Source organism: Aspergillus mulundensis (assembly GCF_003369625.1).
Source record: "Aspergillus mulundensis strain DSM 5745 chromosome Unknown scaffold_6, whole genome shotgun sequence".
NCBI lineage: Eukaryota > Fungi > Ascomycota > Eurotiomycetes > Eurotiales > Aspergillaceae > Aspergillus > Aspergillus mulundensis.
The window spans coordinates 954,409-978,653 of record NW_020797894.1 but is presented as its reverse complement, the minus strand read 5'-3'; the positions used below and the strand labels follow the sequence as shown (position 1 = coordinate 978,653).

The window sequence follows — 24,245 nt, the reverse complement described above, 5'->3', positions numbered from 1 at the left end:
GACATCATTCCCAGTCCTCCTGTAGCGTATCTCTCGCAATTTACTGCAGGTGACACTCAATCATCCTGACACTTCCACCACCATAGTACGGGCTTAGCCAAGCTCTTTACGAACTGGGCATGGGCTCTCTCGCTCTCATTAGCCATCAGCGCAGCTGCGTGTTCGTAAGCGTAAGCGTATTTGCAATCTTGGACTCCACTAGCCCTAAGTCCGCCGCTGAGCTTTGATCTGGGATCCGGCTCTGAAGTGCGGCATCGAGGGGTTGGGAAAGTATGTACTTCTATAAGATGCTAAGCTTCTGATTTGGAAATCACTCTGCATTTTCATCTTCAAAGTATTGACGTGGTCGCAAGAACTCAGCAACAAACCATGGCGCCTCTTCAGGAAGGACAGTATATGATTCAAACGAGCAGTCAGTCAAGCGCACGGTATGTCCTATCTATGTCTGTACTCCTTACGCTTCACATAAACAGCTGACATGTCCACGAGCAAGGCTCAACCTCCAGCACTACTGGGTCACAGAAAGCCTGGGCTACCTCCTCCACCCATCCATCCCCGTCGCGCCAGATGCAAAGATCGCGGACATCGCAACGGGAACCGGGTATGAATCCGCCCTTCCATTACCCTGGTCCAGCCTCCTTGCTAATGGATCCTGAATGGATACTGCAGGGCATGGCCAGTCTCCTACTCTCTCCACGCAGCCGTTCCATCCAGCGTCCAGATCGACGGCTTCGACGTCACGGACGACATGTTCCCGCCGGCGGACTGGCTGCCGTCGAACGTCAGTCTACGGACATTGGACGTCCTCAAGCCTATACCGGCGGAGCTGAAGGGGGTCTATGATGTCGTGTGCATACGGTATTTCGGCGTCCAGGTTCGGAATAATGACCCCAGCGGGGTGTTGGCGAATTTGGTGGAGATGTTGAGTACGTCTACCCCATTGGAGCACCTGCAACCATCGACTGCGGTGCCGGTGCCATAGGTATTATTCAGGGCGTGGACCAGCGTGCTGACGAGTGCAGAGCCCGGGGGGTATATCCAGTGGGTCGAATCAGATATCTACAGCCAACGCGTCGTGAAGCCGACCTCGTGCACGCTCCCAGAATCAACAGCACTAGAGCGGCATCTAGCTGTTTGGAGACGGTACCTTGACGCCTCGGGGTTACGTTATGAGTACACTTCCACCCTCCCCGCTTCTTCCCCTTCCCCTTCCCCAATCGTACCTACTAACCAATCCATATGCTATAGCTGGCTTGCAGCCCTCCCAACGCACTGCATTCGCCACGGCATGTCCGAAGCACACATCTACACGCCACCTTCGACCCCCGCGCTCCGATTCACACTGACTACCGCCGTGCTGGGCGCGTGGGAGGAGCTGAGCTATAACCTGGACAAAGACAAGGAGCCGGATGAATTCTTGGGGAGTGGAAGGGAGCTCAGGGAGAAGATTGGGGCGTTTTGGAGGGAGGTTGAGGCTGGGGCGGCGCTGGAGCAGAGGTTTTTTGTTACGGTTGCGAGGAAGTAGATCTATACCTATGCAGGTGGCTTCATTGAAAGGCGGATTGGGATTTGCAGGGCAGGGCAGGCCTGGCGGGTGCTGTGCTGGCTTTGTTTGTCGACGATTGTAGCTGGTTTATCCATGCGCTAAGCACCTAGTTGCCCGAGGAATTTATATGAGTTTGAACTACCTATCACAGGACCTGGCTATGGTTATTCAGGATCCCAGGATAGGAAAGGACGAAGAATATTGATTGAGCCATATCCAATGCCTGAAACAACCCTCGGACTGGGAGGCGGTTACAGCTGACTTACGTTTCCCTATCATCTCCCAGTGCCCCAGCTTATAGGCAACCCCGAACCGACCTTATTTTTCCCAAACGCCATACCCCCCGGCACCTCCTTCCACTGATACGTCTCCCTATCCAGCAACTCCTCACACTCCCTCCACCCCTTCCGTATAATCTCCGCCTTATCCGTACCCCTCGGCTCAATAACCGCCCCAAACGGCGCTGGCTGGACCGCAATCCCACCCACCAAATCATCAATATCAGGCGTTACAGGCTTCCCATCTGCACCAAGCGTCTTCTCGAAAGTAAACGCCCACAGAAGCCCGGAGATAGCAAGGAACATCGACCGCTCGGCAATGTGCATCCCCTGGCAGAGCCGCCGCCCGGTGCCGAAAACAAAGTTCCCGCGTTTGCTGACGTCAGGGTCCATGGCTGCTTCGAACTCGGAGAGGGTGTCGTTTACGAAGCGGGCTGGGTCGAATGCGCGCGGGTTGGGATGGCGGTTTGAGTCCATTTGCAGGGCCCAGACGTTCGTGATGATCGTGGAGCCCGCTGGGATGCGGTAGCCCATGTAGCTGTCTTCTTGGATGGCGCAGTGCGGTGTCCCCAGGATGACGGTGGGCATCCAGCGTAGCGTCTCTTTCACGCAGGCGCGGATGTACGGCATGTCGGGGGCGTCGTCCATTGTTGGGAGGCGGGCTGGGCCTACGACGCGGTCGATCTCTTCCTGGCCTTTGGCTTGGACGTCCGGGGAGACGACCATTGCCAGGACGAAGGCGGAGAGCATCGATGCGGTTGTGTCGGAGCCGGCTTCGAGGAGGGACCCGCTGATGTAGCCGGCTTGGGCGTCGGAGAACTGCTCGACTTCTTGGGCTTTGAGGAGGTCGACGCAGAAGTTTGGCTACATGTATGTTAGTTTGGTATAAGACTTTGTCGGACTGTTTACCTTTGCTGTCCCAGCCAGAATTTCCCGTTTCGCATCCATCCACAGATCCGTGTACAGTTTCCTTTCTACCCTGTGTAGCTCCTGGGCGTATCGATAGCTTGGCAGCAGGAACTTTGGGAGCTTCCGTAGCACTGGAAAAAGGTCTAAGATCTGGGCGCTGGCATTGCCGACTACTTCACCCCATGATTCGAAGCACTTTTCGACGTAAGCAATCTATCTCCAACACTGGCACAAAGAGAATTAACCGACCGTTATAAGCTGCTGCAACTTTGGATGGTGAATACTCTGCGCACGGAACCCATAAATGATCTGCGTCGTCAACGAGAAAGAGTAGCGCCGCAGATGCTTGACAAACTCATTCGGTTGTTCCAAGAACCCCAGCAGCATCTGCTGTCTTTCAAGCATTTGGTAGGGCACATAGGCCTTGGCCGCTCGGATGTTGAGGATCCCATGGATGATCTTGTGCATCATTCGCCATAACGGGCCGTATGGCTGTCTAGCATTAGCGAAGCCAAGTAGAGGGCTACAGGTACTTACCATCGTAACCAGTCGCAGTCCACCACTGGCAATCTCATGGCCGATAAATATCTCTGGTCTCGAGGAGTAATTCGCGCCGCGCTTATCCAGAAGATCCTTGACTGCGACGTCGCTGGAGAGAACGATGTAGGTCTTTGTGCCGAGCACGAGCGAGTAGATCGGGCTGCTGGAGTTAGAGACGGTCATATAGAGGCTCACTGATTGATAAGCGCACCCGTATTCTTCAGCCCATTTTTTGAATTGTTGATGGGGATATTTTGATGGCATCTATCCGCAAGTCAGTTAGTCAAGCATTCTGGAGGGTTTGGATGGCCCGACGCACCAGATGCAAGTTGCCGATTATTGGCAGCGTTGGTGGGCCAGGGGGGTAGTCTGCCGGCCGTCGGCCTACATTGCGCAAGGTGATGACAAGATAAATGAAGACTGCGGTTGTGGCCGCAATAATAGAGACGAGAGAAGGGTCTGTCATGGTTGATCACGAAGAAGGCAGGAGAATTCGAGTGAAAACGGACAGATAGATTGTTGTTTTAGCCAGCCGGTGATTCGCAGAGGCTACTGCACGCTAGAGTAACAGTTTGACTGATAACGGGCGAGCTAGCTGGAGCGATATTGGAGCTGCCTACGCTAGATCTGACTCCCTTGGCCCGTTGACCATCTGGGCAGAAGGTGGAAATGTCGGGGGATGTCCGAAGCCCGTGCCTCCACAGTCGCATCCGAGATCCTTGCAACGTGGCGCGGAATATAAAGCAATTCTTCATGAAGGAGGGTTCTCGTGACATGAATTGAGCAATGCATGGGCGGAAAAGCAGGCGCGTGTCCTGGCATGTCTTCTCCTCAACCATTCCACTCCCTCATTGCCCCAGCCATCCATATATGAACCTCTTCCCTTTGCTGCAGGGATAATAACCCCACAGGAAGCCTTGAGCAATTGAACACAGCGCGTGTACAAGGATCTAGGATTGAGCGGGTTTTTCAACGGTCCTTCGGGCGAATGAGTGGCCATGGCTTTGCTTGACAGGCGACGGTTCCTCCACTAGGGCGGTTATCCCGCGATCTATGCCTGCCGGCTCATCCTTCGGCTCGTTCCATCGCTCAAAATGTGGGTAAACGGCTCATTAATACACAAGAGCGCCGTTTAGGAAGGAGTCTCGTTGTCTTGGCGTTTGAGAGATGTTGCTCGTCAAGGCCGAGATCATATCAAGCCTAGAAGGAAGGATGGATGCTGGCCGTACCTGGTTAGGCTCCTGGCCAGTACCGCTGCGCCGCCATTTGCGTTGAAATTGTTCATATTCACCTATAACTCCAGGAATCCATCTCACTCTTCCACTCAGCTTCAGTCCAATGTCCCCAGAAGTCCGCTCCTTTCCCCGGGCGTTCTGTTGCGGCAGGTCAACGACGAGGAAATGAGGTTCCTGCATATGGTGGCTGCAGTAGCTCTGGGTGCCAGTGTCCTTGCCTTTGCCCAAGATGTCTCGCTAGGTCTGCCGCAATGTGCTGTAAGTGTCCTGTTGGACTTTTCTTTTCTTTTCGCTTTACTACAGGAGGACCTTAACGAAATGGAGCCTCTGTAGGCGAAGTGCATGTCGAATGCGCTGCCATTGTCTTCCTGCTCTCCAAGAGATGCCGAATGCATGTGCGCGGACGAAACGTTGCTCAGCCAGGTTACCACATGCGTTGCAGCCGGTTGCGATGCAGCAGACTCTCTCAGTATGTACCTCACAACACAATATTGAGTTCCTCCGAGAAACTGAGCTTTTCTCCTAGGGACAAAAAATGCGACAAATACCATGTGCGGCATATCACCACGGGATGGCACAACCACTATTCTTGTGGTCCTCGGCATCTTCTCCTTTCTCACCGTTCTGGGTGTCTCGGTTCGACTGTGGCACAATGTCCTGAGACATGGGTTCAGTGTCGCTGATTCCTTTATTCTGATGGCTTTCGTATGCTCCGTCTTTTTCTGGCTCAAGTCTCAAGTGCTCGAACTAACTTTGCTTGAAGCTTCTGGCAGTGGGCCAGATCGTTGCCATAGCGTTGAGTGAGTATCCGATTCTCTCACACTCTAGCCACCAAAGGCTCCGCGCAAACTGACCGTCTGGCCAGTGGTTCGAGGCGGCATGGGAAAGGACTTATGGGCGGTTGATCCAAACAATATCAACAATGTCCTCATGGTAAGATAACCAACATTCCATTTTTTCTTGCTTAAGCAGCCTCTGATATGCTTCAGATCTTCCTGGTCTTCTCCTGCTTCTACGTCAGCGTCCTCACATTCACCAAGCTCTCCTTCCTGATGTTCTTCCGCCAAATATTCGTGTCCGAGACATTCCATCGGTTGACAATTGCATTGGGCGTTGCGTCCATCTGCCAGGGTGTTGGGTTCGTGCCGGCCGTGATTTTTCAGTGTACCCCGGTCTCGTATGCCTGGACGAACTGGGATGGAGAGCACGTTGGGAAATGCACAAACTTCAACGCCACGGTGTGGGCGATGGCTGGATCAAACACGTTGCTGGATATTCTGATCATTGCGCTGCCTATACCGTGGCTGGTTAGGCTGTCACTAGACATGAGAAAGAAGCTGCAGATGGTGGTATTGTTCAGCATGGGGTTCTTGTATGGTGTCCTTCTCCTTGCGCACGATGTCGATAACCAACCTTCAGGGCCCAAGTATTACCATCGTAAGCCTCGTCCGACTATACTCTCTAGTCAAAGTCGCGAAGACGTCGAATTTCAGCTGTGAGTGCTTACCTCCCTCATCCCTTCGCCCTCCTAACTCGAGCAGACGACTACTACCCCGTAATCTACTGGACGGTCATCGAAGTCGACACATGCATAATAATCGCGTGCCTGCCAGCCGTGCGTCAGGCCCTGGGCCGCCTCAGCCCGCAGCTCTTCGGCAGCAGCGACGGTCCATCGAACTACACATCCGGCACTCGCCCCAGATCACATAAACCGTCTCTCTCGCGTCGCCGTGCTCGGGGGTCAATATCAGCGCTAGAGTCAAAGTCATATAATGAGCGGAATATCAACAAGACGACTTCGCTGACGGTTTCTTATGCGAAGCGGCCGAATGACGAGAGTATGGATAATGTCCCACTCGTTGAGATTGGGTCTGCGAGTGATGTTTTGGGGTATTCGAGGCGGCATAGCCGGATGTGACGATTGCAAGGCTGGTTGATTATCAGTTTGCACGCGGCTCTTTGGAGGCTCAGTAGTAGATCTGCGAGGAACAGCGGGGCACCCTATTGAGTTGGTTCTTGCTGAACCCAAGATTCATACCCGGTGTCGACTAGGCGTAGATTATACGCTGTGCATGTCTGGTCCAACCAAAGCCATTGCCTTCACAATTGTGACAATCTTCCACAATCCCCCTGAGATCATTCTCTTCACGGTGACCACTCTACTCAGGAATGTGGTGGACATCATTCCTACCACTCATAGACAAAAAGAGGCCTTGCACTGTCTGTCGGCGATAAGGTATTTAGCTAAGCCAGATACACAACAAAAGATATACAGGCACACTCCAGTCGGCTGGATGCGTATTAGAGAATCTTCAGATGCTGCTGGTTGTGGTTGTCCGCTTGCAATTGTTCCTCACGCACTATTCACTCCTAAATCAATGTACGTTATCATGTACATATCTTGGCCTCACCAACGTTCAAAGAATATAGAGATGGAATAAAGACCAACCTTGACAATCCATCCGCGCTCTCTCGCTTGCCCGTTCTTGATGTTGGACACTAAGCCCAAGTACAGAATAGCGCCTGGTTTGGGGGTGCCGGGGATGGACAAGAACTCGGCGGAGCAGTTAGGACCGCTCCAGTGAGGGCCATCGAGCTCCATGCTTAGGCAGCTCGGTAGCGATATATCAATCTAGTCGGACGTTTCCTAGTTCAAGGCGCTGTTCGAACCTAGGATTTCGGGCTTTCGAACAGGTGGTGCTGGGGCACTTCACGCATGCGGGGAGGCCATAGTATCACGCCGGGGTGGTTTCGGGGGAATGGGAGTATTCGCATGTACACGGCTCGGATATAATGTCGGGCGTTTGAACGCATGCCGTGTTGGATAGTGTGGATCCTGCGTCTTGATACCTACCTCGTGACGGCGACATGGGCCTCGAACTAGAGAACGTGTAGTTGGTACTGATTGATTGGGAAAGAGTGTTGTGCTGTGTGATGGGATGGGGGAGAAATTCCAGAGCTGGGAAATTCATCGCACGAAACCTGGGCCATTGGTTATTGGTTTGGATTGCACGTATGCTAGGTTGGCAGGGTAGTCCGGGAACTCAGGAACATTAGGCAGGAATGAAACTGGATTTCATGACGTGAAACTCGAAACTAGTGGGATTCCCAAGGTAGAATATGTATATCGTAGTATCGTACTCCCATTCCACGGGCACGTGGAATACCTCTCCTCTCGCTCATTAACGTAGACTTTAGACAACGCGCTTAACCTGTTTATCCAAAACAATGTCAGTAACCCGCCCATCAAACACCACAAGCAAATTCGAGTTCACTCACCTCAAAGAATCTCTTCAACCACCAAACCTGGAAAACACCTTCCCCAATAAGCACCGCCAGCTGGAAGATACTCCACCACTTGACACGGGCATTTGTGCTCTCCGCGGTGTTGCGGTGTACGCGCTCACGGACAACAATGTACGACTGCTCATCCTTGACCTGGGCCAGGTTCTCCAAAAGCTTGCGGACCTCCGTCTCCAGCGGATCCTGCGCCATTTCGGATTCGGGAACGTAAACGATGCCGTGGACGTTAAACGAGACTTCCTTGGAGTTCGAGGTCCAGCCCTCGTTGCTGAAGCAGTAGACGTATTTGCCGTCGAGGTGTGCGGTGAACGAGTAGTCTTCGGAGCTGATGGCTTGCTTGTAGTATTGGCGGTTGGATTGGGGGTCTTCAACCTATAGGACAGAAAATATAATGTCAGTGACTATCCATGCAAATGATAGATCAATTGAACGAGTCCGGGGTGGAATTGAGGCCATTGTCAAGCCATGTCGGCGAGGGGTTCAACATACCCAGAAGTCAATCTCGAGATTTCCGCTCCCACCAAACTCCCGGTCGCCGACCTGGAACGAAACGGTCATCTTGTCATCCTTGTGCAAGCTCTCGTGGAAGCATTCTCGTGAGTGGGCGCGGAGCTGGATGTTGTGTGCGGCGGCGGCGGTGATCCAGCTAAGGCCAAGGAGGAGCGAGGCTGCGGAGAAACGCATGGCTGCGATGGCTCTCTGTTTTTTAGGCAGAGTATCGACGGAAATTATTGAGGTCCAGGAAGTGGTCGAGCTGCCCCGGCGTGGAGTTGTTTTGTGGTGGGATGGTAGTTGTCTACTCGTGATTGACGCGCAAGGTGGTCTCTCCCGTCACTCTAGAAATTCAAGGCGCTCGGACCACCTCACCTACGGCTCGCCGCTCTACAACTGCGGTGGTCAGCATTCCATCTATCGGGGGTTGATTTTACACGACAGATGTTACGGCTTTTTGTCTCTACGAAAGCTGTAAATCTATCTGCAATCCTAGAGGCTGCTTTATTGGTGCCCCACAAATGCCTCCTACACAGTGGACATCCAGGCACCTATATGAGCTACAAAAGACTTATAGGCATCTATACAGCTGACAGCATCCTCTAGACCAATACCTACGTACCAATTCTTCCAGAAGTCCTTTCATCTAGGCGTAGACCGAGCAATTGACCCGGTCGAGGTCTAGCCAGACTGTACTCAATTCGGAAGTAGCGATGGCTTAGCCCTTCCCATCATGACAAGATACATTTCCACTGCGCCTGGATGACTCCTCGTTCGAAGGCTATCTAGGAACGATCTCGTCAATCTCAGTTCTTCTTGGCCTGACATTCGGGCCTATCATGATGCCGGTTCTCGTGTCCAATGGAAAACAGTACCGGATGCCGCTTCTCCCAGGGAATGTCCGCGAGAGGCCTGCATACGCCGTCAGAAATGTGCACGCTGACCGCTATGAGGTAATAACCCTTTAAAGCCAGAGGCAGGCCGCGGTCCTGGTTACTTACCTATATCTTCAGGATCTTCCTATCACACGTCCACGGCGACAACGCGCATATCCCGCAATGCGTAGCGCACTTGGAGCCACCCGTAGGCCGCTAAACTCATATCATCACTCCATGGCCGTCATTCCGAGCACAACTCAAGGCTGCCTCCGGTGGTCCTCTGAAGATGACAAGGCGCTCCGGCAATTGAAAGCGTCGAACGTCTCATGGAAACGTATATCAACCGTGATGGACGGCAGACCAATCGCGGAACTCAAGGAGCGCTGGCTCGATATTCGGGATGGCAGGCATAGAGTCCACGAAGCGTACGATCTGAACGACTTGTACGAGAACGATGACGATGACTGGTATTTTGAGGAAGATTATGACGAAGATTATGGCAGAGAGAGTCGTCATGTGTCGTTCAGTCCGTCGCTCGATGAAGAGGTGAGTACCGGCGATTTCCCGTGCATCCTAGGCAAGATGGAACCATTGACGTCAGTAGACTGATGACTCGGACTATGTCCCTTCCAAGCGGTCGAGGACGAAGAAAGTTTATTATCTCGACGATGAGTTCACCCTCGACGAGGTACTCCTTCTCCACCGAATTGCAGCAGATTGGGAACGGGACCGGTTGGAAACAATTTGTAGTCGGTTCAATAGTAAAACCGGCCGCCATATTACCCGAAGGCAAGCAAGGTCTGTCCTTGATGAGTAGAGAAGTGAGAGGTGGGAGTGTCAAGTTGGAGGGCAGTGTTGGACCCTGGAGGCTCAAGATAGGATCGCATGGTCCATTCGCTTCATTGTATTCTTAGTTCGCCCACATCTTTAATCAATGAGAAAGTATCAGTACCTGAAGCTGGCAAGACGATTGAGAAAATCATTGAGTCCAGGCCTGTTTACAAGCTGATGGTGAATCCAAGAATAGAGCAGGGTTATAGGGATCGCTAGAGTGGGGCAGGAGAAGACCCTTGAGTGGTGTGCCTGATTAATCCTGGCCTTATGGGGTATGGTCGGTTTCAGGAGTTCCCAGGGACCTCCCAGGGTTCAATCTCCATCTGCCAACGTTCGATTGTTTCTTCGGCATCACTTCCTTTGAATCCAGTCACTCCTTACTCTTGTTGGTGTCGTATCACTCATTTTAGTTGTGTTTGCTTGGATTGTTTCCTGAGCCGAACAGCCTGCGGAACATTCCTCATTCTTGACAGTAAATAAAACCGGAGACAATTCAATTCTTCTCGACAATCACCGAGATCGAGCTCTCTTCAACTCTTCCTTTCGTTCTTTCCATACCCGTCAAAGATATATCAAAATGCGTGTCGCCGGAGTCATTGCTCTATTGGCGGCGGCCATGCCGGCTCTCGCTGAACGCGGAACATTCGGACTTGCTCTGGGCAATCAGAACCCGGACTCATCCTGCAAAACGACCGATGACTACAAGAAAGACTTCGATGCGATCAAGCACCTGACGACCCTCGTCCGTACCTACTCCGCCAGCAACTGCGACACCGCCAAGAACATCGTGCCGGCTGCAAAGGCGAAGGGCTTCAAGGTTGTGCTGGGTGTCTGGTATTTTCCCTGTTCGATTAGGACCATTTCTGGTGCTAACGTCTGTTTCTTCTCAGGCCCGACTACGATGAGTCCTTCAACCAAGATTTCGAAGCCCTGAAGAAGTCCGTTCCCGGAAACGAAGACGTCATCCACGCGATCACCGTCGGTTCCGAGTGTCTCTACCGCGGAGACTTGATTGATGCCCCGAAGCTCCTGAAGAGGATCAACCAGGTCAAGAAGGAGTTCGATGGTGTTGAGGTCGGTACCGTGGACAGCTGGAACAAGTTTGCCGACGGTACTGCGGACCCTCTCATCACCGGAGGCGTTACCTACTTGTAAGCCCCCACAGACAGAGTCGTGGCCCTTCCATCTTGCATTGCTAATTTGCTCAAGCATGGCGAACGGCTTTGCGTACTGGCAGGGCCAGCCTATTGAGAATGCCACCGCTACCTACTTCGATGACATGGCGCAGGCCAAGGCCCACATCGAGCAGGTTGCCGGTGACAATGCGAAGAACATCCGCTTCGGCAACGGCGAGAGCGGCTGGCCTACCGGTGAGTTTCCCGTTTCTAGGCGCTGAGTTCCTACTGACTGTTCAAGATGGCGGATCCGACTACGGCGCTGCCAAGGCCAGCACCGACTCCGCTGAGAAATACTACAAGAATGCTGTCTGTGCTATGCTCACCTGGGGTATCGACGTCTTCTACTTTGAGGCCTTTGATGAGAGCTGGAAGCCCGACAGCAAGGGCGACAACGGCGAGGTCAAGGACGAGAAGCACTGGGGTCTCTTTACCGACGACCGCAAGGCCAAGTTCGACATGACGTGCCCGAACTAGTTTTGCATTGATTTAAGAGTCGGAATACGTCGGATCTGCGCTTCTGTATCTGAAAATTATATCACATCTTATCACATAAACACGGAATATATTTATTTTCCAAATCACGTTCGAGTGCACCGTGCTTTGAATAGACGCGAACAGTCGCCTTGAAGAATAGTTACATCATATGAGGCCATAGTGCATGAGTTATAGCCTCCGACCGTGGGTTAGTCGAAGTATGGTAACGACTAAGCGGGAACCGTGGTTCATAGCGCACTTTTACCCCTGAGTAGCCGACACGAACCACGTTGTTTGGTTGAAGTCAATGTTGATGGGTTTAGCAATTTGCAGGCATTCAGGGGCTTCGGATCATGCTTGTGGCTCAATGATAATGTTCTCAAGAGTCTGATACGCTTCGACGTCCATCTCTCTATCTTTCTCAAGTACGGAGTAATCGATGATATGATCGCGTCTGACCTGCACCTCTTACATGGCGGTGAGTTGGCGAAGCAGCAAGCACAAGGGTCCGCAGCCTCGGCGTACGGAGTACAACTGCAGAGAGTTAGACTCGAATTTACGTCAATTAACATTGTTTACTAGCGATCTCCTAACCTGCTATACGTAGTATAGTAGCCAATGATCTTCGTCACCCCGAAGCTCCTACGGAGCCGGTGGCCAGCTAACTGCTACTAGTTGAAATAAAGGGCCTCTGTTTAGGGCGCTTGAAGTAATTACGTACGGTAAAATACTGCTTTGCTTGCTCAGATTGCCCGTGGAAATTGTGACATGGCCCAACCCCGATAGGCAACCCGGCAAAATAACCTTCCTTGAAAGCCAACTCCCCTAGTGTCAGTCGATTCTTCGTTTCTTCCATCGTTCAACCTCGATCCGGCTGTCCTTCGCGTATGCGCCATGTCCAAGTCCTTCGCATACCCTAGGTTTCTGTGATCTGTTGTTCATCATCTCTGTTGCCGTCCCCTCCCCCTGAAGAGTCCCCTCGCTCCATTTACGGGGTTGTTCCGCCAAATCGCCGCGACTCGCCCGGAACACGACTCCTACGAACAGCTCCGCATCGGCGTCTGCGTTTGCGTTTGAGGTTGTCAGAAGGTCCCGCGATAAACGATCGACGAGCTGAAAGACACTGGCGATTTGAGTTCCATGCTTCAACATTCTGGACAATAAGGAGAGCAGCAAGCAAGTGCTTGCTGCAAGAGTCGACACGGAAGGTCGGTCACTTTTTCAGCTACATTTCCACCAGCATACGAGAGGACCCCGCGTTCCTACCAGGCTTGATTGTCAAAGCTCCTAGCTGATCTTTTGTTTTTCCAGATCTAGATCAAACCGTGTCTTCCGCCAATTCGGCGCTTTCTCCCCCACCGCCGCATTCCTCAAACCCATCTGGCGTCCGTGACAGTTCACTGCTGTCGGCCCCGCTGCAATCGCCCTTCCCATCTCCAGGTGCGTCGAGTCGCTCGACCGCTGGATCACCTGGCCGGCCAACCTCTCCTGGGAACCGCAGCGTCTCCTTCAACGAACCGTCGACCCTACCCGTCCTACCAAGATACCGTGGTGCTTTGGACTCGTCTACCACTTCCCCGGAGGATAAGAAAGCGGAAAGCAGTGTATACTACACCACAGCTTGGGGGTCGCCGTATGCCGCACCCAGTCCGCGAACGGTCTCGTGGTCATTAAGTCAAAAAGACGCTGGTGTTGATCGCGACTCGGGAGATAGCTCGCCAATCTCCATACAATTCGGGCTCGAGCCGAACAGACACGTGAATCCGTTCGAAGGTCCAACCATTGAGGTCAGTGGTAGCCTTGATCGTTCTCCAGAGAGCAGACGAGGGAAGTCAATACAGGATTTCACGCAGGATTGGATCAATCAGTACCTTTCTGGTCAGCAAAGAACCGAGCGAAGCAACTGGTTAAGCGACGATTCCGGCAGCGAAGCCCCATCGTTCATTACGGCCGCGAATCACTTCGCAGACGACGCTTCTGACGACTGGCTTGGATTGGAACAGGACTCTCGGGACCAGGATTTGCTCAAAACCCCAACTCTAGCCGACTTTGTCAACCGGAGATCTGCTGCCAAGGCAGGGCCGCTCCGCAAGATCAAGGAGTCCCTTCACAGGAGAACAGATACTCTCCGACAGGAGGATTTCTGGGGGTTCGCATACGACAAAGAGCAGCCAAACGCCATGGCCGACACAAAAGAGACGCAGCCTGCTGGGGTAGAACACAAGCTTCTTCCGCCAGACGAGAAGCCGCTCCCACCGCCTCCGGTAGAAGAAAAGGAATCGACGCCGACGATTGACACGCCGGTAATACCCGTTGAAGCAAGCGTCACCACGGCGCAGCTAGCTGAAGAAAAGCCGTTGCCGCGAAGACAGAAGAAGAAGATACCCTGGCGCGGCAAAGGTTGTGTTATCGACCTTCCCCTTTACGACAAAAGAGGTACAGAAGAGTCTGGATACCGCCTCTTGACCGCCGAAGATGTCAGACGGGGCTTGCAGCAATGGGAGGAGCTAGGCTACGATGTTCGAGGCTTCAACGTTAGCGCGCCAGAGGATCCCTTCAACTTTGAGCTCGGAGGTGCCAGTCGCCCGCTTTACCCCGATGCAGGCGATCTGAAGGACGAACAGAATCCTGGCAACTACAACGTTAGCTTTCCGAACAAGGCGCTCTGGGATGAGTATGTTAACCACCTGCAAGAAGAGAAGCTCCGGGCCCTGGGTGTGTTTGGAGGCGATGAAGAAATCCAACCTTCTCCATCACCTGCTACACTAAACCCTATGACGCCCTTTCCAGGTCTCGTTGCATCTCCGCCAATCCCATCTGCATCAGCTGCTAGCAACCCTCTGTCAATGCATCATCCTTTCTCTCCGCAACTCACACAGGGGGGTAATATGAGCAATGGGATCGCCTCTTTGGCGTCACCGGCATCTCAGTTTGGTATGCAAACGCCCTTCTACGGTGTCGACCAAGGTATCATGCCAGGATTTCTTCCCTTCCAGCCGACGCCGCCCGCGCAAGGCTCACTCACACCTCAGAGCTTCATCAACTTGCGTCAAAGTGGTCCTACATCAACTATTCCAGGCACTCTGTCCAGTCTTACCTCTATGCTGTCACCTGTTTCTCCAATGAACGATACAAATGCTTTCCATCCCGGATTTGGCGACCACGTGGGACAACAGAAAGACGTCTTCAATGACCAATTTCACCACCTGGCGCAAGATGACTATGCTGAGGATCAACTCCGGCCGCTGCGAACCCCTCCGCCAAACCCGGACAACTTCCATGCGTCTACGGTCGAGATTGCCCAGCCTACTCCTCGTGGTCACAGCCGTGGTCATAATCTTAGTGAAACACTTCAGCGCGGTATCGACCAGGTCACGCCGGATTACCATCTGGAGGATTCTATCGACAGAGAGCTTGATGATGGTGACTACGATCCAATGCATCACAGCCTTGGTGCGCCCGGCCTGCTGAACTCTAGATGGGCTCTGCCTGAAACCAACGCGCCTCAACATATGGCTCAGCATCTGAACCACTTTTACGGAGATGTTTATAACGCCGAGGTTGCTCATGACGGCTCAGATATCGACACCAACCCAAGCTTATCTGGGACGCCCCGCCGTAATGGATCGCTCGCCCACCAGTTTCCGTGGCATGAGCCAAAACCCAGTAACGGGTCTTTTGTTGGTGGACACCGTTCGAAACTGTCAACGTCGAGTCTCAACGTTCAGGCAAAGGAGTTCGCACCAACCGGTCAAGCTGCCCCGCAATCGTTACCGTTCCAGCAGCAAGATGCTTTCCAATTTCCTACGTTGGAGCACTCCGTGTTTACCTTTGGCGCTGAACAACCTGCTGGGCGGCTCAACGTTGCTGCTCCTACATTTACTCCTGGCCAGACTGACAATATCTTCCACGGCAGCCAGGACAGTCAGTCCCGTGAATTCAAGTTCTCTGCCCCGTCTGCTGCTGCGTTGAACGTCGCTGCGCCTGATTTCAGTCCCGGTAGGACCAAGATCTTTGACGATATCGACTTCGCGGAAATTTCCAAGTCTGCCAAGAAATCAAAGGCCATCCCGATTGTCAGACCAGATGAAGTGAAGGAAGACGAGCAGGATAAGTCGGAAGTCAAAGAATCAAGCGATTCTCGTGGTCGCCCATATCCTACTGATCGACATAAGCGTGCTCGACGCGTCGGCGGAAGTGACGAAGGCGAGGCCCGGTTCAGCATATCGAACCCGCTGGGCGAGGCCAGTAACTTTCAGCCTCAGCATACACCAACCGCTTCTTATGCGCCTGCCGAGGGTAAGGAAAACGCTCTTCCTGAGCAGGAATCAAAACCCGTCGTTTCCCAGAACAATCCCATTGAACGTTGGGATACACCCGCCAGTGAAGCTTCCACCTGGGCTCCTTCCGAGGCTAAGGTCAATGTGGCCGGGCCAAATGAGATACAACATAAGAGCCCTGAAGTGGTTGCTGAAGATAGGCCTGACCCTGAGGTCTCGAAGGAACAGCACGAGCCAGCCAGGGAAGTCGAGCCTGTTCAGTTCGGCCAGAAGAGCGCTCTCTCAGGTTCAGCAAAGCCATTCAGTTTCAAGCCCTCCATCGCTGAATTCGTGCCATTTAATGCTGAGCCGCCAGCGCCTCCTCCAAAGGACACGCCACCCAGGGCAAACAAGGGCCTGATGGCTTCCCGCTTCGCTGCTGCAAGCCCACCGGCGTCACCACCTGCACGGCAGTTATCCACGGAGCTGTCGGCTTCCGCTAATGTCAATGTGAAGGATGATCAGCCGGAGGATATCCCTGAAGCAGAAGAGGATCGTGCGCACATCGAGGAAGACCAAGACTCTCTTGATGAAGATCAGCTCAATGCCATCATGGATCAGCTCAATGAGGATTCTGAGGTCGGTGTCGAACGCATCAGCACTCCCCAGCCCGCTAGCCACCTGCCAGAGCCAGTTCCAGCGCCATCGAAAGAGAAACGCCATGATCATGCGAACAACAGGAGTGAACCACCGAGCCCTAGCCCTGGAAGAGGTGCAATATCTCATACTCTCAATGTGCCTAGACTTGATTTCGATGCACAGTCCCAGTTCACAGCCACTCCTACCAAGGGTGTAGTCTCCAACATCCACTCGCCTGTCCGACAGCTCTTAAGCCGGAATGACCATATTAGCGACTGGGACGATGTGATTTCTTCAGGAGAAGACATCAAGTTGGAAAACCGCAGCAAATTCTTTGATCGCCGTATCAATGAACTTCTCGGATCCGCAATCGATGAGCGCCTTTACCCTCTCGAGAACGCGCTTGGATCAATCCAGGACTCACTTGCAGCTTTGGCTTCTGCTCCTACCCAAGCTCCATTGGCTCTGCGAAGTACATCTGCTGAAGTTATGGATAGTGACGCCGACGACGAAGACGAATATGAGTACGAGGAGAATGCATCCTACAGGGCGAGGTCACCAATTCACCGTAGAGAGCGTAAGCTCGAGAAGCTTAGGAACGTTTTTCTGGAGGCACTGGCAGCCCATGAGCCTCAGCCTGCTCCTGCTCCTGCTCCGGAACAGCCTGCCATGGAAGAACTTCAACAGCTTCGCAGTACCGTCGCTGAGCTGCACGCGATGACGGCCCAGAAACTGTCGCAAGACCCGACCGCCGGCCTGCGCGAAATGATTCAGGAAGTTGTTGCCGCTCAAATCAACTCTCGCTCGCGGTCGGATGCGGAAGAGATCGGAGCCGACAGTCTCATGCTCCAAATCAACAGCTTGAAGGAGATGCTGAGAGGCGCTGATGAGCGAACCGAAGCTGAGTATAGGAAACGAAGACATGCGCAGGACACCATTGCCCAGCTCCAGCGCCTGCTTAAGGATGCTGAAGACGAAGCTGCCCGTCACAGTGCGGCTGCCGAATCTGCTGAAGCACGATTACTGCAATTCCAGGAAGAGAAGATGCCGTACTATGAGAGCTTCCAGCAGAGAGCTGTTATGCTCGAAAAGGAACGCGAAAGCACCAGGCTGACGCTTGATGAGCTCTCTTCCAAGAACATTACACTCCAGGGCACGCTCGACGAGTACCGCTTCATGACCGATAGCGCGAAGCGGGAAACCGAGGAAGCCAATGCTCGCCTGGAAGAGGCCAAGGCCGAGAACCACCAACTGCGCAACACCGTTGCCAACATGAAGGTTCGCATCGAAGACGGTCTCCACATCCGCCAGAATCTCAGCGGAAAGATGGATCAGCTTCAAGATCAACTGGCTGTCGTTACTGGAGAAATCGCCCGTGATCAAGCCTCTTGGCGACGCAAGGAAGAAGAGATGAACGCCAGGTACAACGAACTACGGGCATCCCACAATCGGGAGACGAAGTTGCGTGAAAAGCTCGAAACTGAAGTTGCGACGCTGGAAGAGCAGGAGCGTGAGGCCGCGAAGCTCAAGTTCATCTTCGGACAATCGCAACAGGAGAATGAACGCCTTGAGGAGTTTGTCAATGAGTTGAGGCAGAAGAACCAGGAGCTGGATGTGAAAGCTGCTCGATTCGAGCGCGAGTTTAACGAGGCCCGCGAGAGCAGTAGAGTTGAGATTCAGCGTACCAGAGCCTCGATGGAGACGGAGATTGAGGCTGCCACCACCCAAGTCAACATTGTCCGTGCCGAGCTGGAGGCCCAAATCACCCGTCTGGAGACTCAATTGGACAATGTCAAACTCGACAGTGACACTGCACGAGAGCGCTACGAAATGCTCCTTGAGGAAGCGCATGAAACAAAGGCTGCTGCTGTGGCTAGTGCTATCCAATCCAAGGAAGACTCTTTGGAAGATCAGCGGCAACAGCATGAACGTGTTCTCAACGACCTCCGCGAACGTCACGCTCGCATCATGCATAACTCTTCTGAGGATAAAACGCGGACGGAGAACCATTACTTTGAGAAGCTGCAGTTCTCGGAAGACAAGATCAGGCACCTCCAAGAGCGAATTGTACACCTCGAAGAGAAGCTCGAAATCACCCAGTCGGCTGCTCGTGCCGCTGCCGAGGCTGCGCAATCGGCCAAATCTGCAGGACCGACTGCGCCTTCACACTCCAGCTCTCCTTCGCTGCCATTCAACCAGGGCTCGTCGGTGCCTGAGAAGATCTCGCCCCAGGCTCTCCGAGAGTCGATCTTGGTCCTGCAGGACCAACTGCAGCAACGTGAAACACGCATCGACGAGCTTGAAGCCGAACTCTCCGCTGTCGACAAAGATGCCCCCACCAAGATCAAGGAGCGCGATACAGAGATTACTTGGCTGCGTGAACTTCTCGGTGTCCGTCTTGATGACCTTCAAGACATCATCAACACATTGTCAAAGCCCTCGTTCAACAAGGATTCCGTTCGCGATGCCGCTATTCGTTTAAAGGCAAATCTTCAAATGCAGCAGCAGGAGAAGGAGAGGGCCGTAAACGGCCAGAGCTTCCCAAGCCTACCCTCTCTATCCGAACTGACTGCTTCTCCGCGTGCCCTACCTCTCGCGGCGGCTGCAGCATGGGGCAACTGGCGCAAGGGCAGAGAAAATGCGAACTCTGAGCAGACACCCTCAAAGCCAAGTCCCGCGACATCTTTCCTCTCCGGACTCCTGACCCCTCCCAGCTCCAACGCCCGACAGAATGGCCCCAACAACAGTGCGGCAGCTGGCCCGAGCTGGAGACGGCCATCAGAAAGCCGGTCGCTCAAAGGCATCGACACTACACCCAGGCCACTATCCTCGCGTGCGGCCGGCAAAATGCCAGAGCCACCAAGCACCCCTCCGCTCCTGCGCCAGTCAAGCTATGACCACGACGCGGAGCCTACCGACTATGTGGAGGCGGAGTCCCAGGAGGAGTCCCCGGCGGAATCCCCGGTGGAATCACCCCTCGAAGAAGACGAGAGCACCGCTGACGGATTCGTCTCGGCCTCTCCCCGGGAGATGGCCGATGGCCCCTTCGGCCCACAAATAGCATGATACAGATAGACTGTTTATAATCCCCTTTCCTTTGTTCATTTGATCGTCTCCAAAACTGTGTTAATATGGCGCGTCGTCTTGCTTCAAGTTGGTTCTTCCCAGCTAGTTACATATTTTCTTGTATCTAATACTGGTGGTGCGAGAGAGCTTACTTCCTCCACTCTCGCCTACTTCTTGTTATTTATCGTGCTCTTTACTCGTGATATTTACACCAGATACCATTTGTTGATTCTGATTTTCGCGCCTCTCTGTATACTGTTTGGCTTCTTTCTTCTCTCCAAGACAGACAAATCTCTTTAATCTAACCTAGCTAGGTGCTTACTTACCTTTGTCGCTCACTCAGATCTCTTAGAATTTACTTTCTGTCTTCTTTTCAAGCTAGGATCCTTGTTTAGATGAGACTGGATACTGTGGACTCTCTTCTTTCTTCCAGCCACTTAAGACTCGCTCTTTTTTCATTTGGACTATCGTCGCGTAGATGGTATTTCGAGACGCTTTGAGCAGGCTGGTTGGAGCAGCTAGAGTTCTTTATTGCATGATTTATCGATTTTGATCGCTCACTTGAATAGACACTGTTGTGGATATATATTTTGAGCTATCTTATAAAATCACTCACAAATTGTCCGAACCAGCGGCACCAAAATTCAAATTTTTGTCTACTAGAGGCCTAGTGTGGTGACGGCCGATAAATAAGTATAGCTACAAAGAATCTCGTGGATAAAATCATCTCCTGCATGTTATCCAAATCCGCGCCCTTCATTGAGGGTAGGTACATTGGTATATATACAAGATAGCTGTACATGGATATCTTGAGATCTAATCTAAAATGCTGGCGAAAGAAATATTTCGTTCCTTCTCTTTTTCTCCAGGTCTGTTCGTTTGCATACTGAAATCGAGCCTGAGGACTTCCTTGCAATACATCTGGCTAATACGGCCTGTCATCTTCCTCCGGATGTTGCAGGCTGTTTCCTCCTGTCTTTGGGGTGCCCTAAAAGACGGCCACCGCCCCAAAGCAAAGCGCAGTGCATGCACGCCACTGGTGACCACGCCCTCGCTTGGAGCTCGGGCCGCTAGACCAAAGGTCGCGATGCTATCTTATTTGTATGCAGGTCGATGTCGTTTGCCTGGTCGTCAGATCTCATGAGGGCCGCCTAGTTGTACCAAGTGTCCAAATCTGCTGTAAATAGGTGGAGCAGATAGGCAAAGCTCGTGCATGCTATGCAGCGTAAGGCGAACATTCAAATATGGCTAGGCGTGCTTGTCTAGCGAGCGCGTTCAAGGGTATCGTCTTTTGCTCTATTTGAGAATCAGTACCCGGACGCGTCGTGTCTTTCGGCTCGCGGTGTGAATGTGGTTGACTCGGCGCAAATAGTTCATCATATAACAATATGCTTCTCGCGCTGGTAGAGATCCTTCAGGAGTTTCAGCTGGTTAACTCCCATGCTCTGACGCGGCATTTGGGCCGGCAATTCAACAATCGCCTTCCTCATCAACGCCAACCCAATATGTCCAAAGAAGCCGACGATCCTCTCAGCCGAAGACCGCAGCATAGCAGAAAGCAGCGTAATATGAGTTTCCTGCATATCCGCAACAGGGATATTAAGGATCTTATGCATAGCGGACCAGTAAAGCGTATTGGGGAATGGGTTTTTGCGCGCAGTCTTGCCGAAGTTCCGCAATGTCAACGCAGCAAATCCAGCACCCAGTGCAGTCATGCGGTCTAAGTGCGTTTGTTCGCTGACGAAGGGCCCATCGGCACCACCATCGCGCCACCATCCCAACGCTTTTCTACCGGATTCGGTCTTTTCGTTCCCGTAAAAGCCCCAGAGCGCGGGGCATACAACGTGATATTTGGCCCAGAGGATGTCAACCATGTGCACGCCCTTGTAGACGAAGGCGTCCATGGAGAAGATTTGGGCGGCGATGATGCCGATTGGTTCAGCGTGGCCTTGATTGATAGAGGCTTCTGTTATGAGGGAGGAGATTAGGGACTTCGCGAGAATGTTGAGGCCGTAGATTAGGAGGGCCGGGACTTTGTTGTCATCGGAGTTGGCGATGTTTTCGGGTGGGAAGGCAATGAATTGGCGGACGTCGACGGAGGGTTCGGCTATTGAGGCGGCCTTTTCGAGATTGGCGCGGATTTCTTGGGTCTGGGAGAGAAAATATAGTCAGTTTTTGTATTGGATGAAAGGGCTGTTTTGGCGCGAACCTGAGTTTTGTTTACGCCCTTTCCTTCACGTAGTTGGCCAACGCATTTCTTGATCGAGCGGCGCAGGTCTCCCATGTTTTGTTTGATGGTAGGGTTTGCTTTGCCTTGATCTCGAAGAAACTGGCGGAACTTCTTCAGGTGCTGATGCAGTTCGACAAAGCGTTGGTGAGTTTTAATTTCTTCTTCCGACAGCCGGGCACCACCGAGTTGTTTCTGACGCGCTGCGAGCTGCTTCTGAGCCGCCTCTTCTTCCTTCAACCGTGCAGCTTCCTGTTCGACCTTCAGGGCTTCTGCCTCACGCTTCTTTTTTTCCTCTTCCGCTTGTTCCTTCTCCTTGCGCTCCTTTTCCTCCCGCTCCAACCGTTTCTGCATTTCGATCTCCGCGGCCGCCTTGCGTTTCGCCTCTTCTGCAGCTTTCAACGCGGCCTCACGTTCCGCTTTCATCTTTGCGAGTTCCTGATCCCTCCGCAATTTTTCAGCCTTCTCGCGTTCTATCCGTTCCGCCTCTTTGCGGGCTTCTTCCAGCTTGCGACGGTGCTCTTCCTCCACCGCGCGTTGGTGGGCTTTCAGTGTCTCTTCGGCTTCCTCCAAGACTTGCTCATGGCGAGCGGCGACCTTGTCGAGTGCTGCATTGTGCTGAGCTTCCAGTTCGCTGTCTGCTCTGTCAAGCTTCTCGTAGAAGGATCGTCGCTCGTATGCTTTGACCTTTTTCAGCTCTGAGTTGTGAACGCGTAATTGCTCCAAATCTCGGGTCAGGTCAAGCATCAGCTGCCTAGACGGGCTGTCCGGTTGCGAAGGGTAACTGGATCGTCCCATCTTCACGGTTGTACTTTGGTTGTGGTTGAGATTCGCGCAGACTGAGGGTTGAAGAAACCTCGATCTTCTAGTATGGGGAGCTTTCTAGTGACAGAGAATAGACGCGCAATGAATCATAATCTGAGGCAAGGAAAGGAACTCCTGTTCACAGTTTCTGCGCGTCCTGTCCGAGGAAAACGAAGGCCGAGGGTAGTGGGACGGGCAATTACGCGGTCGTTACCGGCTGGGAATTTCGACTCATCGGACGATTATTCAAAATGCATTTGAGCGAGATCTTCGTAAAGTGAACGAGGGCAATCCGAAAGAATGAATTGAGCGGCCTGGTACGACGTCGATGCCGAGCATATAGGGCCTACCTCATGGGACTTCCTAGAAACGAGCGAATCAGCGACAGAGCCAATGCGTTTCGAACAGCAACTCAACAAGCTCACCCTTTGTTTCGGGCTTCGTGAAAGAGATCGGGCTCTTTTTATAAAAGAATGAAAGCGACCGGCCGAGATATACAGCGCGGTACGGTATTTTGGGACGCGCTCCGTTTTTTGTTCCGGCGGACTCGACCAGCACCGGCACGTGATTAGTCAGAAGAGCTAGAGTGGTCTCTCTGGGCGGCCCGACAGCCTGTCCAGCGAGAGATGCCGCTGATGATCCTCGGCGCCCGTGCCGCTTTCTGGGGTCGTCCAGGTTCCTTGGTCCCGACGGGGCTCTTTACATCATGACGGCCATCATAAGATCTCGCTTTTGAACTGGCCGTTGCAATTGCTCTTGTGTCAATTAAGCCTTGGAAAGGCTGGACTAGGATCCGACGAAGCCATCACTACTCCGTTGATTCCTCCAAAGCCGGGAGCCTCTCAAAGCGAGACGAACCTCTGTCTCAGGTTGAAGGGGACCCCGTCTGTCCAGAGCTTTGGTGGGTCTGTGAACCACTCAGAAGACCGAGTCCTTCGGCAAACTGACCGTGGTTTCTTCAGGGAACAATCACTCTCGAGACACGAGACCAACACTCACGTCGCCGGAGTCCGAAGGTTTAAGAGACAAGGAACGGTGCTGTACGCCATACCGCTTGGTCCATCCGCGGTCTCGTCCATTCATGTGCGGAGAGCCTAGAATCCCGGAGCGCAAGCTCTTCGGCTGTTGATACGGGGCTGAATCGCCTCCCGAGGATCCTACGCTAAGCACCTTACTTGCAGTGCTTGCACGGCCAGTTCTCTATCCTGCAGGATAGGTACATGAACAGTCTTCATTAGGAACTCGTTTTCCGGGAAATGGTATCGAATCGCGTGGTACCGATACGTTCGGCCCATCGAGCTGTCAACTCCAGCTCGTGATCGCGAACCAGAACCTTTTGGGACCAAAGAGCGGTACCAAGGAGCGGTACCTTCGGGTTAGTGACATTTAAACTTCTTGCTCAGTCAGTGCTCGTCAAGCTTTGACAAAAAGGGTCTTGTCGTAATCCCAGTTGCTGGGGCATATCAGGGTAGGTTTGAGAAGTTGACGAATCCAGATATCAGCCTCTTGGCCTGCATTATCTGCTAGGAATCCCGGGGTAGCTAGATGGAGCGTTTAAGTAGAATGATGATGGCAATACTGAG

At 52.8% G+C, this 24,245-nt stretch overlaps 7 protein-coding genes across 7 annotated transcripts; 4 read left to right on the top strand and 3 right to left on the bottom strand.

The window, feature by feature from the left end:
• Window positions 1-369: 369 nt before the first annotated feature.
• Window positions 370-1,525, top strand: DSM5745_06504 (uncharacterized protein; the record flags this gene model as incomplete). The annotated part of the gene is made up of 5 exons (XM_026748520.1): window positions 370-428; window positions 494-601; window positions 670-926; window positions 1,023-1,173; window positions 1,249-1,525. 5 exons carry the CDS (start codon window positions 370-372, stop codon window positions 1,523-1,525), a joined length of 852 nt encoding a protein of 283 aa, XP_026602824.1.
• A 296-nt stretch (window positions 1,526-1,821) lies between these two features.
• Window positions 1,822-3,739, bottom strand: DSM5745_06503 (cytochrome P450; the record flags this gene model as incomplete). Its single annotated transcript, XM_026748519.1, has 6 exons — window positions 1,822-2,688; window positions 2,734-2,928; window positions 2,983-3,225; window positions 3,271-3,433; window positions 3,485-3,537; window positions 3,593-3,739. 6 exons carry the CDS (start codon window positions 3,737-3,739, stop codon window positions 1,822-1,824), a joined length of 1,668 nt encoding a protein of 555 aa, XP_026602823.1.
• Window positions 3,740-5,057: 1,318 nt separating this feature from the next.
• Window positions 5,058-6,426, top strand: DSM5745_06502 (uncharacterized protein; the record flags this gene model as incomplete). Its single annotated transcript, XM_026748518.1, has 6 exons — window positions 5,058-5,213; window positions 5,272-5,308; window positions 5,374-5,441; window positions 5,498-5,945; window positions 5,974-6,003; window positions 6,050-6,426. 6 exons carry the CDS (start codon window positions 5,058-5,060, stop codon window positions 6,424-6,426), a joined length of 1,116 nt encoding a protein of 371 aa, XP_026602822.1.
• A 1,276-nt stretch (window positions 6,427-7,702) lies between these two features.
• DSM5745_06501 (emp24/gp25L/p24 family protein) lies at window positions 7,703-8,495 on the bottom strand (the record flags this gene model as incomplete). The annotated part of the gene is made up of 3 exons (XM_026748517.1): window positions 7,703-7,720; window positions 7,788-8,183; window positions 8,301-8,495. 3 exons carry the CDS (start codon window positions 8,493-8,495, stop codon window positions 7,703-7,705), a joined length of 609 nt encoding a protein of 202 aa, XP_026602821.1.
• Window positions 8,496-9,145: 650 nt separating this feature from the next.
• Window positions 9,146-9,998, top strand: DSM5745_06500 (uncharacterized protein; the record flags this gene model as incomplete). Its single annotated transcript, XM_026748516.1, has 3 exons — window positions 9,146-9,256; window positions 9,317-9,727; window positions 9,786-9,998. The coding sequence occupies 3 exons, from the start codon at window positions 9,146-9,148 to the stop codon at window positions 9,996-9,998; spliced, it is 735 nt and encodes a 244-aa protein (XP_026602820.1).
• Window positions 9,999-10,592: 594 nt separating this feature from the next.
• DSM5745_06499 (putative myosin class II heavy chain (MHC)) lies at window positions 10,593-19,631 on the top strand (the record flags this gene model as incomplete). Its single annotated transcript, XM_026748515.1, has 6 exons — window positions 10,593-10,849; window positions 10,906-11,166; window positions 11,225-11,385; window positions 11,432-11,654; window positions 11,922-12,145; window positions 12,979-19,631. 6 exons carry the CDS (start codon window positions 10,593-10,595, stop codon window positions 19,629-19,631), a joined length of 7,779 nt encoding a protein of 2,592 aa, XP_026602819.1.
• A 1,376-nt stretch (window positions 19,632-21,007) lies between these two features.
• Window positions 21,008-22,605, bottom strand: DSM5745_06498 (putative RNA export mediator Gle1; the record flags this gene model as incomplete). The annotated part of the gene is made up of 2 exons (XM_026748514.1): window positions 21,008-21,781; window positions 21,841-22,605. The coding sequence occupies 2 exons, from the start codon at window positions 22,603-22,605 to the stop codon at window positions 21,008-21,010; spliced, it is 1,539 nt and encodes a 512-aa protein (XP_026602818.1).
• Between the last annotated feature and the right edge of the window lie 1,640 nt (window positions 22,606-24,245).